Here is a 12,209-nt window from a genome sequence, read left to right as displayed (position 1 = left end):
CAGCCCACTGGGACAATCTACTGTGCCTTTGACTTTGCCTTCTTGGTGCTAAAACAATCGAGAATGCCTTTAAAAATATTTCTCATACAATTGGAAATTTATTTAGTTCTCCTTAGCAGGCCAAATCTAGAAAAAGTATTTAACAATGGCAAAAATAAATAGGTAAATAACCACAAAGAAAACATAACCACCTAGCCACTTACCCACCTAAGTGCAACCATTTCCCTGTATTTCAGAAGAACATGTCTGCCTGGAGGGAACCCAGAGTGGCAGGGAAAGACCTGAACTGGGAACTCGCCCCAGATCTTGATTCGACTTTTGTAAAATGCAGAGTTGCCACAGCCTAGGGGGAGGGAATGAACCTTTACTTGGCCTTTACACACTTCGTCTCATTTAATCCTCACAGTAAGGTTAGAATCTGCAGGTGTCATTCCCATTTACAGATAAAGAAATCAGAACTCAGTGATTAAGGAACAAAGTCACACAACTTGTAAGTGGTGAGCCAGGATGTGAACCCAGGTTTGGGTGACCCTAAAACCCATTCCTTGTCCAGCACTAGGGACTATCTGTAGGATTCCTGTTGTGGAGATGTGCATCCCCTGAAACAGCAGCCTCCTCCTCTGTCCCTCGCTTGCCCTGAAACGTTCAATGACTCTCCATATTCTCGTCTATGGAAAATGAGTCACAAGAAGGTCACAGATGCTGAGTTTGAGCTATGCAGTTCACTCCCTCCACCCCTGACCTAGAATTAAGTCTTGTGGAGGCAGCATTTCTCCTAACTGTGGTCCTAGCTGGTGTTTCTGTGTGATGAGCCACATCTGGTGGACTCATTGTGGCCCTAGGCTGGTAGACTGATTGGCAGCTGCACAGGTAGGGCTTCCAGGTGTGAATGTGGATGGGCACTCTTAGGCAGGATGCCACTGCTTTCTGGGGCTAAGGCCTTCTTTTTCAGGGTGGGCTGAATGCTAGGAAGTAAACGCGGCAGATAGGGGGCGTTGTGCAGTGGGAGTAGCCAGCCAGGTTTTGGGGGGCCTGGGCCCAGAGGGGCCACTCTCTAAGGAGATGCAGTTGGGAGCTCTGAGCTGGAACCTGCAGAAGTCGTTGGCTCCAGCCAGAACCAGTCAGAGTCATCTCAAGCCGAGCCCAGTCCAGGCATCTGCAGACAAATTTGGAATCTCTACATCTGTATATTCCACCAGGAGGGATATTATAGAGAGGAACGAGCTCCTCCATTGAGGTCCTGACTTTGCCCGAACTCACTACGTGACTTTGGGCAACTTACTTCCACTTTCTGCACCGCGTTTTCGCTTCTGGAAGGTGAGGAGAGGGCTTTCTGTCTGCCTGGCTGACACCATTGTTGTGAGAATCAAATGCCTTGTATGTAAAGTTATCTCAGAAACCTTAAAGAGATGTTATCATTGGGAGGGACAAAAAAGGTGCTAAGTTAAAAATAGGAAAACATGTTTATGTCATGTAAATGTGGTTGTTAGAATTTGATCTTGTATGAGCTATTTTAAAACTCTTCATTGAGAAAGTAGGCCTCCTACCATGTGCCAACCCTATGCTAGTGATCCCTATGGCCTGGCACATAGTAGGCATTTAGTAAATGTTTGTGGAAGTACAGAAGGAGGCAAGAGGCAGGGAAGAGAGAGAGCAGAGGAGGAGAGGGAGAGAGGGAAAGAAAGATGAAGTAGGCATGGTCCCTGGCCTGAAAGTGCCCAGTCTAGACAGGCAGATACCAAACTATTGAAGCTGATCTGATAGGGGCTGCTGCCAAGGTGGGGGTGGGGGTGGGGGTGGGGGCACTGTGGGAACACAGAAAAAGGAAGTAGAGGCTCAGCGGTTTTTTCACTGAGGAAGATTCTTCAGTCACGTTGCTAAGTGGATGGCGAGGGGTGGTATTTGGGCAGCCAGCACTGATAAAGCTAGAGCTGCTTGGGCTGATCATTGTGAGGGTTCTGTGAACCAAGTCTGAACTGTTGTGGGGCATGTGTTACTGGAGAAGCCAGGGATACAGACCCAATTGCTGCCCCTTTCAAATACCTGAAAGACTGTCCTGGCGCAGCCAGCAGGGCATTCACTAGAAGGGTGGCCCCGGAGTGCAAAACAGGGATCAGTGCAGAGATAGGAAGGAGTGGAGCTGACTGCAATGCAAGCTTCTGCTCAGGTCTAACCAGTGGCCACTGAGGAGGAGGCTTCCTCACCGGGCATGTGCAGCCCACCCCAGGCAGTGTGAGCAGCAGCTGGGCAGCCACCTGCCAGGGAGATTGCAGCAGAGGCTCAGGAGACCCACGGCTTCCAGCCCTGGGCACCTTTGATTTGGCTTGTGGAGTTGTGCTTTTATGGAATAGAGAGGGAAGACTTCTCCAACAAAGTGACAGCTTGGCCCCTAATAAGACCTTTGAGCCTCTCTAGTTTGAAGAGACACAGGCCGATAAGGCTTAGGGCCCAGCTTGGAAGTGGTGCCTGTACCCAGGTGGTGGCATCATGTTTGTGGTGTGTGTTTACAGGTCTGTCTCCTGCCTCACTCTAGGAGCTCCTTCCCCCAAGTCGGGGCTTGGCTGTCATTCACTTCTGTGTCCCCAGTGAGGGCCTGACACGGAGCAGGGTCTCAGTAGATTTGTTCAGTGAATGGATAAAAGAGAAAAAAATTAAAAATGAATAAAGAGAAGCTACACCAGCCATGTGTTTTTCCCACCAATATCTGCCAGGTACTACAATGAGCCAGACCCTGTGCTAGATACTCATGATGCAAAGACGAAGAAAGCACAGTCCCACAGGCTAGCAGGAGAGGCAGATAATTACCAAACAACAGGATAATTACTAAAAGAGACGCTCCCACAGAGTCCTGTTGAGGAGAGAGGCGGAGCGAGAGTTGTTTTGAGAACTGTCTCCTGCAGATTCTTCATAAGAATAATGAGCCTTTCAAAGATGGTTTCCTTGGCAATCCCCCTTGGCGGCTGCATTTCCATCACTGTGTTAGGAGCTTTGTTTGTGTCTAAGAATCATGAGCACATGTACGGGGCCCACGGAGGCAGCAGTGAGGGAACAGAGCCCTGGAATCACACTGTCTCTGTCCATGTTCCGCCAGGGGCCCTGTGGTGCCGCTGGTCTGGGCTTCGCTGTTCCCCTCCTGCCCATCTTTGCTCCAAGTGAGTTTGCTCCATCTCTTCCACCTGCCTGCTGAGATGTTGAGAGGCCCATGTTTTAGTCCTGGACCTGGAGAGTCACTTGTCCATTCTGGGCCAAGTTTCCATCTGTGGAGCAAGACAAATGGACCAGATCACCAACCCCCCCTTTGGAATTAACATTTGCTAAACATCACTTGTATTCCAGGGGCCATACCATGAGCATTCACATAAGCTAATCCTCCCTAGAAGGTGGACCTTCTAATCTTCCTTTTATAGATAAGGAAACTGAGGCCTGGAGATGTGTGCCCTGATGCCATCCTATGGCTAGGAAGGGGTTGAATTCACATTCAAACCCAGCTCTTCTGGCCTCAAGCCCAGTCGATGCACTGTCTTTTTAGCAGGTTGCTGTTTACATCATGAGAAATAATATATGTTAAAATGTCTGGCACCAAGCCTGGCCCATAGTTATTGCTCAGTTTCTTTCTTCCTCAAGGCTTTTCCACAGTGCCCCACACTCCCACACTTCCCCTGGAAGGCAAGGGATTCAAGGACAGGGTCCATAGGCTCTCCGCTTTCTGAATGGAGCCCTATGCCAGGAGCATTGCCACAGCTGTTGGCTGCTTTGATGGTGCAACAGGAGACAATCTGGGAAGAAAAAAACCATGTGGATGGACTATAGGAGTGGAATTGTGTGCAAGGGCAGGAATCAGTGGGAGGGAGTGAAGTCCTTTCACCATCCAGTGGAGGGCAGGGCTCAGTAATCCTGCTGCTAGACTCTGGAAAGTATGGATCCAATGTCAGTGTGTGTGCACTCAGGAGGCATTGCCTTGTCTCCATGGAAACAGGAAGAAGAATAGAAAATGAAGTGTCTAAGACAAGATGTCTCATATAACCTTGGAACATTAAGTTTTTCAAATAGGACAGAGCCTGGCACAGAACAGTTTCTTGTTTATTCGTTCACTCAAGTATTAAGTCAGAACCCACCTGGGCTCAGGTACTGTTCATTTAAGGTACAGAGGATACAATGATGTGCAAAACTGACATGGTCCCTACCCTCTGGACACTTCAGTCTAGTGGGAGAAACATTAATCCAAAAGAATACAAGGAATTAGCTGAGATAAGAGAGGAAAGCAAGTGCCAGGGACTAGGAGAGCCTGTAGCAGGGGGCTGGCCATGACTGTGGGGTCAGGGAAGGCTTCCCAGGGCAGTGCTTCAGTGAGCTGAGAGATGACAGCTCAGTAAACACTAGCCAGGTGAAGAGGGAACAAGAGAATATTCCAGGAGCAGACAGCTGCATGTGCAAAAGCTGTAAAATTGGAAGGAGCAGGGCGTGTTGAAGGAACAGAATGCTGGGCACAGAGAGCCAGGAAAGGCAGGAAGGAGAGGGATGAAGGGGCAAGGAAGCGGGTAGATTGGCCAGCTAGGTGGGGCTGTGCAACAGATTTTCGTCTTTATTCTTGGTACAAGGAGAAGGTATTGAAGGGTTGTGAGCAAGGAAGGGACAAGATAGGGTTTGCGCTCTTAAAAGATCGTTCTGGTTTCTGTATGAAGAATGGATCGGAGGAGAGCAAGAATACATGGAACAGGAGACAGCAGTTAGGAGGCTGTGACAGTGGTCCAGGTAGATGATGGCATAGCAGGTAGTAGGGGAAGGGAGGGAGGGAAAGAAGTGGGAATATTCAAGAGATAAATGTTAGGAGATGAAATCAATGGGACCTGATGGATGGGGTGACGGCTTTGAGGGAGAGGGAGATATCAAGGATGAATCTGAGTTTCTGGCAGGGGCTAAGGAATAGAGGGTGAACCAGCTTTCAGCAACAATAACTTTTAAAACTTTCCATTTTGCCTTCTTTGTTTCAGATACTGTGCTGGGCATTGGGGCTGCAGGCAGTGAGGTTGGCCCCTGTCTTCAGGGCGCTCACTGTCTAGCAGGGGAGCCTGGCCTGCAGTGGGGATATGTGAGAAAGTGGAGAGAGACTGTGAGATGGTGCTGAAGCAGGGATGCAAACGAAACTAATCTGGAGAGACACAGGCAGGAAGACCAGGGAGGAGGTGGGAGCTGAGCCGAGCCCTCAAGGACAGGCAGGGCCTTGACAAAGAAAAGTGGGTGAAGCAGAAACAAAGATACAGCCTGGGCTGGCAGTGTGTAAAACAGCATGAGAGGATGATGCAGGGAAAATGGGGTTCCCCCAGGACTGCTGTGAGGGTTGAATGACATAAGGCAACAGACGCATGAGCATTTTAGTAAATTGCTGTCACAGTTATTACAGAAGTGGACTTATTCGTGCACTATGCAAGCACTCTGAAAATATCAAGAATTATTATTCCAGACACCCCTCTAGCAAAATTTTCTGTTGTAATAATCCCTGACATTTATATCATTATCCCCACTTGACAGATGGGGAAACTGAGGTCTATTGTGGTTAAATAATTGCCCAAGACCTTTCAGGCAATAAGTAGCACAGAAACCAAGGTCATCCCAGCAGGTCGTTATATTTTCTGAGAGGTTAGTGCTTTCAGGGTGCACAGGCTGGGAGAAGGCACCTGTGGCATATGCTGTCTTGAGAACTTGTGCTGCTGACCCAGGGCACCAGATTTGGTTGTGCAAGTTGGGCCGTGCCCAAGGACAGCTGGCCTGTGGCCTGAGTGGGCTGAATGCAGCCTGCTTCTGCTCCTCAAGCCACGAACCAGCTTCCACCCTGAGGGGGTGGCTTTGCCTCATTCATACCAGCCTCACTGGAGGAGGTAGGGCACTTTACAGATGGGAGACTGGCAGGCAACTGGAACCACGTGAGGACCAGTCAGTGTCAGTGAGGATTTCATGGTGCCCTTGGGTGCAGTTTCGTGCATAAAAAACTGTCCAGGCTGCTTGGATTTTAAAGATGAATGCTTAATAAAAAGTAACAAAAATAAAATTAGTAAAATGTAACAATCTCTTTTAAGGAGGATGTTATAGCTTAATTCAATTACCCTAAATATAAATTAAATTATAAATAACTTTAAATAAATTAAGATTAAAAATATGGTGACCATTGGCTTGTCATAAAAGGTCCATCATCATTTAAAAATGTGTAAAACTGTCATATCTTTCAGCTTTAGGTTATACATCTAATTGAATTATTCCATTACACATTTTATGTTGGGATTACAAAGCTAATCTGTTAGACATTCTAATATGCTAAATTATCTTAAACATTACAAATACCTTTGAACTAAATCTATGCATATTTTTCCTAAACTTTTTTTCTTTTTTTCCTGGAGCCAGTGTCTCACTGTGTCACCCAGGTTAGAGTGCAGTGGTGTGATCTCAGCTCACTCTCACCTCCACCTCCTGGGCTAAAACGATTCTCCCACCTCAACCTCCTGAATAGCTGAGACTACAGGCGCCTGCCACCACACCCAGCTAATTTTTGCATTTTTAGTAGAGATGGGGTTTCACCATGTTACCCAGGGTGATCTCGAACTCCTGACCTCAAGTGATCCATCTGCCTCGGCCTCCCAAAGTGCTGGGATTACAGGGTTTTTCTTAATATAAAAAAAGTAATATTGGGGACTTGATTTAATTCATCATTTTTAATCTTAATTATAACCTTCCCATGATTAAAGATACCCACTAAAGAAAAAAGTTTTCTAACCTAAGCAATATGGGGTTATGTATCCATGCAAAGTTGAGGCTAGCTCACAGCTGGCTCATTAAACAGAAGAGCCCATTAAACAGAAATTGGTACGTGGCACAGGAGCCAATACTGTAAATATCCAGGGAAACGTACTTCCTGGCCAGGCTGCAGGGCTGGCCTTCTTTGTGACCTCCATGCCAGCAGGAGACTCCAGGCCCATGTCCTACCCTTGGGATAGGTTCTGCAGCCCAAGCCCCTGAGATGGAGTTCAGCTCCCTTTTTTTCTTTTGTCCCTTCTCAGCTTCCTCACCCTGTTGGGAGGACACCACCCAGGTCGCTTCACAATCTAAGAGAATATACCTAATCAATTTCCTGCTTGGCTCTATTCTGAATTCGGTTTTTCTTTTTCCTCTCTGACCAGCCACCAGTGACTGGAGGTATTTTAATGCCACTTTTGGATTCCACATGCTTCTCACGGCCTTGCCTGGCTCTCTTCCCAAACACTAAGGTCCTACTGATAGCAGCCAGCTGTGTCCATCTGGCCAGAGCAGCTGTGTTCCATGTCATGCTGAGCCAGAGAGCCGCCCTGGCCCCTTCCACTGTGATGCTCAGGGACAGCCAGGGGAACTGGATGGAGAGATTGCCTGTGCTGCGTGGACTCTGCTGAGAAATACCAGTCCCTGGGTGGCTCAGGATGCTAAATGCAGTAAAAAGCTTCTGCATCAGGACAACACAAAAGAATAAAAGTAGTCCAAATACACATAATTTTACTTCTAAGTAAATAGAAAAACAACCATAATACTACCCAATAATACCACAGTATAAGATGCTCTAGGTACTGACCTCTAATCATTATAGATTTCTGAGTAAATATCATTATACCCAATAAATAGAGTAATAGTAATAGCCACCTTGCATTGAGCACCTACTATGTGCCAGGCACACTAAGGGAAAGAGCACAGGCTTCAGGAACAGAAGGATCCAGATGCTAGTCCATGGGGGTCCCCTCGCTTTCCCCATCACTTGTCCTCTCATGACCTCATTTTCTTCATCAGACAAGTAAGGGTAATAAAATCCTTCCTGTGTGCTTCACAGGGCTGCTCTGTTGCTGAAATGAGCTATAAAAGGGAGCCATTTGGAAAGCTGGATGTGTTGTAGGTGTGCAAGGGCCTGTGATGCTTGCTGAGCAATGCCACTCTCTCGACTTCCAATGTGGCCTGCAAGGAAGGAGTGTGCACTCTAAACTAGAGGGCTCCAGGCTGGCCCGGTCTAAGCATGGCAACGCTTGCCTTTGAGTGTTAGTGTTGTCACACACTCTCCATAGTGTGGGTGGGCCAGGAGATGAGGCAGACGGCCACAGTGAGGCCGAGGGAAAAGTGCCTGAGGATTCTGATGAAAGACTGGGACTCTTGGCTGCAGGGAAATAAGCCCAGGTGCCTTGAAGTTGGTGAGGGCAAGGGTCTCAGGAGAGCAGAGAGAGCCAGAAGTGGGAATGGAGTGAGGGAATCAGGGCCTCATCCCTACCTGAAAGCGGAGTCCCATTGAGTCACCTAGCAAAGGTTGGGGGTAGTGGGAGTGGTGCAGGCAATCACAGGACGCACTGTCTATGGAGAATTTAAAGCAATAAAGCTAAAAGCTACCTGTAGTCCAGCTATTCAGGAGGCTGAGGTGGGAGGATCACTTGAGGTCAGGAGCTGGAGAACAGCCTAGGTGACGTAGTGAGACCCCGTCTCTACAAAAACAAATAACAAAAAACTAATAGCCAGCCTGCTTTTTATTATCACCATATGCTGCTCATTCTATACAATGTCAGTGATAAAATACTTTTCCCCTTGCAGGAGAGGGAGAGAGGGGCATTCCCACTGCTTCCTTTCCTGGTATGCCATGGACCCCTTGCCCCTTCCTGCAGCCAGCGCTTAACAAGGGGGTCAGGGAGTCAAGGAGGCAAAAGAACTTTGAAGGCCCTGAGAACAAGAAAAGAGCACCCTGGCCTGTGGGGGCATCTGGTGGGCAGCTGAGATGGGGCACCCAGGATGGGCACAATGATCCTAGAAGAAAAAGTAGGGACCTGGATGGAATGTGGGGTGGACGGGCTGCTGGGATGCCTACTGGATGACTCCGAGACCAGCTACAGTACTGCCATTGTCACCAGGGTGCCACCCCCTGTGCCACGTGCAGGTTATAATCAATTGGCAAGCACATTGAATGACTGATTCCTGAGCCTTCCCCTCACCGCCCCCCCCCCCCCCCCCCCCCCCCCCCACCCCTGCCCACATTCTGTACTAAGAACACAGAAATCAGATTCTCCTGGCTCTCCAGCAAGAGCTGCCCGGCCCAGGCTCCACTAGGCCAAGACTTATTAGGCAATCTGTACTCTGCCCTGTCCCTGCCTGAGCTCTACTCTCACAGTGATCACCTCTCTCTCCTTTGCAGGAGCCTGGCTCAACCCATCAGTGATTCAAGTAAGAATCAAGGTCCTGTAGCCACAGAGCCAGACAAGGATCAAGGTTCTGTGGTCCCAGGCCTTCTGAAAGGTCAAGGTCCTATGGTCCAAGAGCCTCTGAAGAAGCAAGGTTCTGTGGTCCCAGGGCCTCCAAAGGATCTAGGTCCCACGATCCCGTTACCAGTCAAGGATCAAGATCACGTGGTCCCTGAGCCTTTAAAGAATGAAAGCCCTGTTACCTCAGCACCAGTCAAGGACCAAGGTCCTTCGGTCCCAGTTCCTCCAAAGAATCAAAGTCCTATGGTTCCAGCAAAAGTTAAGGATCAAGGCTCTGTGGTACCAGAGTCTCTAAAGGATCAAGGTCCTAGGATTCCTGAGCCTGTGAAGAATCAAGCTCCTATGGTCCCAGCACCTGTCAAGGATGACGGTCCCATGGTCTCAGCATCTATCAAGGATCAAGGTCCCACGGTCTCAGCACCTGTCAAGGATGAAGGTCCCATAGTCCCAGCACCTGTCAAGGATGAAGGTCCCATAGTCCCAGCACCTGTCAAGGATGAAAGTCCCATGGTCTCAGCACCTATCAAGGATCAAGGTCCCATGGTCCCAGAGCATCCAAAGGATGAAAGTGCCATGGCCACAGCACCCATAAAGAATCAAGGTTCCATGGTCTCTGAGCCTGTAAAGAATCAAGGTTTAGTGGTCTCAGGGCCAGTCAAGGATCAAGATGTTGTAGTCCCAGAGCATGCAAAGGTTCACGATTCTGCAGTTGTGGCACCTGTAAAGAATCAAGGTCCTGTGGTCCCTGAGTCCGTGAAGAATCAAGACCCCATTCTCCCAGTACTAGTCAAGGATCAAGGCCCCACAGTCCTACAGCCTCCAAAGAATCAAGGTCCTATAGTCCCTGAACCTCTGAAGAATCAAGTTCCTAAAGTCCCAGTGCCTCTGAAGGATCAAGATCCTCTGGTGCCAGCACCAGCAAAGGACCAAGGTCCTGCAGTCCCTGAACCTCTGAAGACTCAAGGTCCTAGGGACCCTCAGCTACCTACTGTCTCACCTCTACCCCGAGTCATGATCCCAACTGCCCCCCATACGGAATATATTGAGAGCTCCCCTTGACCTCACCCCTTGACACACCAATGAAGGAGCTGACAGTGAGAGTGCTCCCCTCCCAGGGGCAGTGAAGACACATATTTAATCTGCATGAAACATGTACAGTAGTCTTGCTGGAATCTAATAAAAATGGTCCCTCTGGCTCAGCAATGTTTCTCTCTGTCTCTGTTGGGCAGGGTTGCATACGTGTGTATAGGTGGGCCTGTCAGGCTCTGCATTCACCCATCTGGACCAGAGGGGTCCGAGAAGCACCAGTTCCTGTGAGTTGTCAGCATGAGATGGGAGTGGGTGGGCGATGCTAGATTGAAACAGGACCCCATCACGGAGGTGGGCAGGATAAGGCAAGGGTCAGATACCATGACAGCCTCACAAGAGGTGCCAAATCCCAGCAGGCTGAGCCCTGGGTAGCTGAGTTGAAGCCTGCAGATGAAACAGGAGCAGGGACCCACCTGGCACAGGGGAATTCTGGATGGCAGTTGTTTGCCAAGAGCTCAGCCTTAAAGCTCATCCAGGGGTCAAACTTCTTGAGGAAACCAAGCCTCTGATCGTAAGTCTCAGGACACTGTATAGCCTAACATCTGTTAATCCTCATTCAATATCCATGACAGCTCAACCAAAAGCTTCTAAAAAATATACCTAGAGCCAAGCACAGTGGCTCACGCCTGTAATCCCAGCACTTCGGGAGGCTTAGGTGGGTGGATCACCTGAGGTCAGGAGTTGGAGACCAGCCCGGCCAACATGGTAAAACCCTGTCTCTACTAAAAATAGAAAAATTAGCCGGGTGCGGTGGCAGGCACCTGTAAACCCAGCTACTCAGGAGGCTGAGGCAGGAGAATCACTTGAACCTGGGATGCAGAGGTTGCAATGAGCCGAGATTGTGCCACTGCACTCTAGCCTGGCTCCAGCCTGGGTGACAGAGTGAGACTCGGTCTCAAAAAAAAAAAAAAAGCATATGTGTGTATATATATATCTGAAGTCCCCATTCATTTCTCCGTGCAGCAAGCTTGTCCTTAGCATGCACTTTGTGCCAGGCTCAGTGCTGAGCACTGGGGTCACTATGGGAAAGAATATTATGACAATAAAACGTGGTATGGGATGAGGCCCTAGGACAAGTCAAGACCTGGCTTTGAGAGGCCAGTGAAGAGAGAACACCTGGCGCAGGCGGCCAGGAAGGCTTTCCAGAGAAAGTGGCTGTGGAGTTCTCATGGAGTCTAGGCAGTCCAGACAGGGCAGACAGGGCGGCATGGGTGTGGCTGAGGACTGGGTAACGCTCCCTCTGGAAGTCCTTGAATGAAAGGAATCTGGTTTGCATGAGGACTTGACCAAGGGTATCACAGTTCTCTGGGGTGGAAAACTAGGACGAGGCAGGGGTGATCCATTTTCTGAATTCCAGGAAATCAGGGAGGGAGTGGGGGTGCGTCCTGTGGGCTGTGATTGTGGGGCTGGCAGGCCGAGGAACAGCCACAGCCAGGCTGTGGGGAGGATGGCTGGGAGCTGCCAGCAGGCCTGGGGCTCAGCCTCAGTCAAAGATGGGTCCGGCCGGGATGCCACTGGCATGGGCCGCAAGGCCGTATTACAGCCTCCCTTTCAAAGCCCAGAGCCCCCAAGGAGCTAGGGTGGAGGCTCCACCAGTTGCCCCCACCAAAGCTGGCTCCCAAGGAATACTGCTACCCCTTTCAAAGGAGCTCAGCTCAGTTCTTACAGGAAAATCATCAGAGGAAGTACAGTATGGAGGACACCCAAATAGTCTAGTTTTCTAAGCAAGCCTTCCCCATCCAACTGGCCCCAAGCCTGCCTCCTCACCCCGTTCCCAACAGCACTAGGGTTTTGTCTACACACACACAAACAGAGAGAGAGAAAGAGAGAGAGAGAGACGTTTCTTCACAGTGAGGTTGGCTTTTTTTGGCC

The 12,209-nt window shown here is 49.3% G+C and overlaps 1 protein-coding gene across 1 annotated transcript in view; it reads left to right on the top strand.

The window, feature by feature from the left end:
- Positions 1-10,451, top strand: part of MAP6 (microtubule associated protein 6) — a 78,372-nt gene extending 67,921 nt beyond the window's left edge. Inside the window, exon 4 of the mRNA XM_032166957.2 lies at positions 9,182-10,451. Within this exon, the coding sequence (XP_032022848.1) occupies positions 9,182-10,307 (1,126 nt within the window). The 3' untranslated portion in view covers positions 10,308-10,451. The remainder of the gene's footprint in view (positions 1-9,181) is intronic.
- The last annotated feature ends 1,758 nt before the right edge of the window (positions 10,452-12,209 follow it).

This window comes from Hylobates moloch, unplaced genomic scaffold, assembly GCF_009828535.3.
Source record: "Hylobates moloch isolate HMO894 unplaced genomic scaffold, HMol_V3 SCAFFOLD_11, whole genome shotgun sequence".
In the NCBI taxonomy this organism is placed as follows: Eukaryota; Metazoa; Chordata; class Mammalia; order Primates; family Hylobatidae; genus Hylobates; species Hylobates moloch.
Note: the sequence above shows the minus strand (reverse complement) of the source record. Positions and strands in the feature narration are given on the sequence as shown.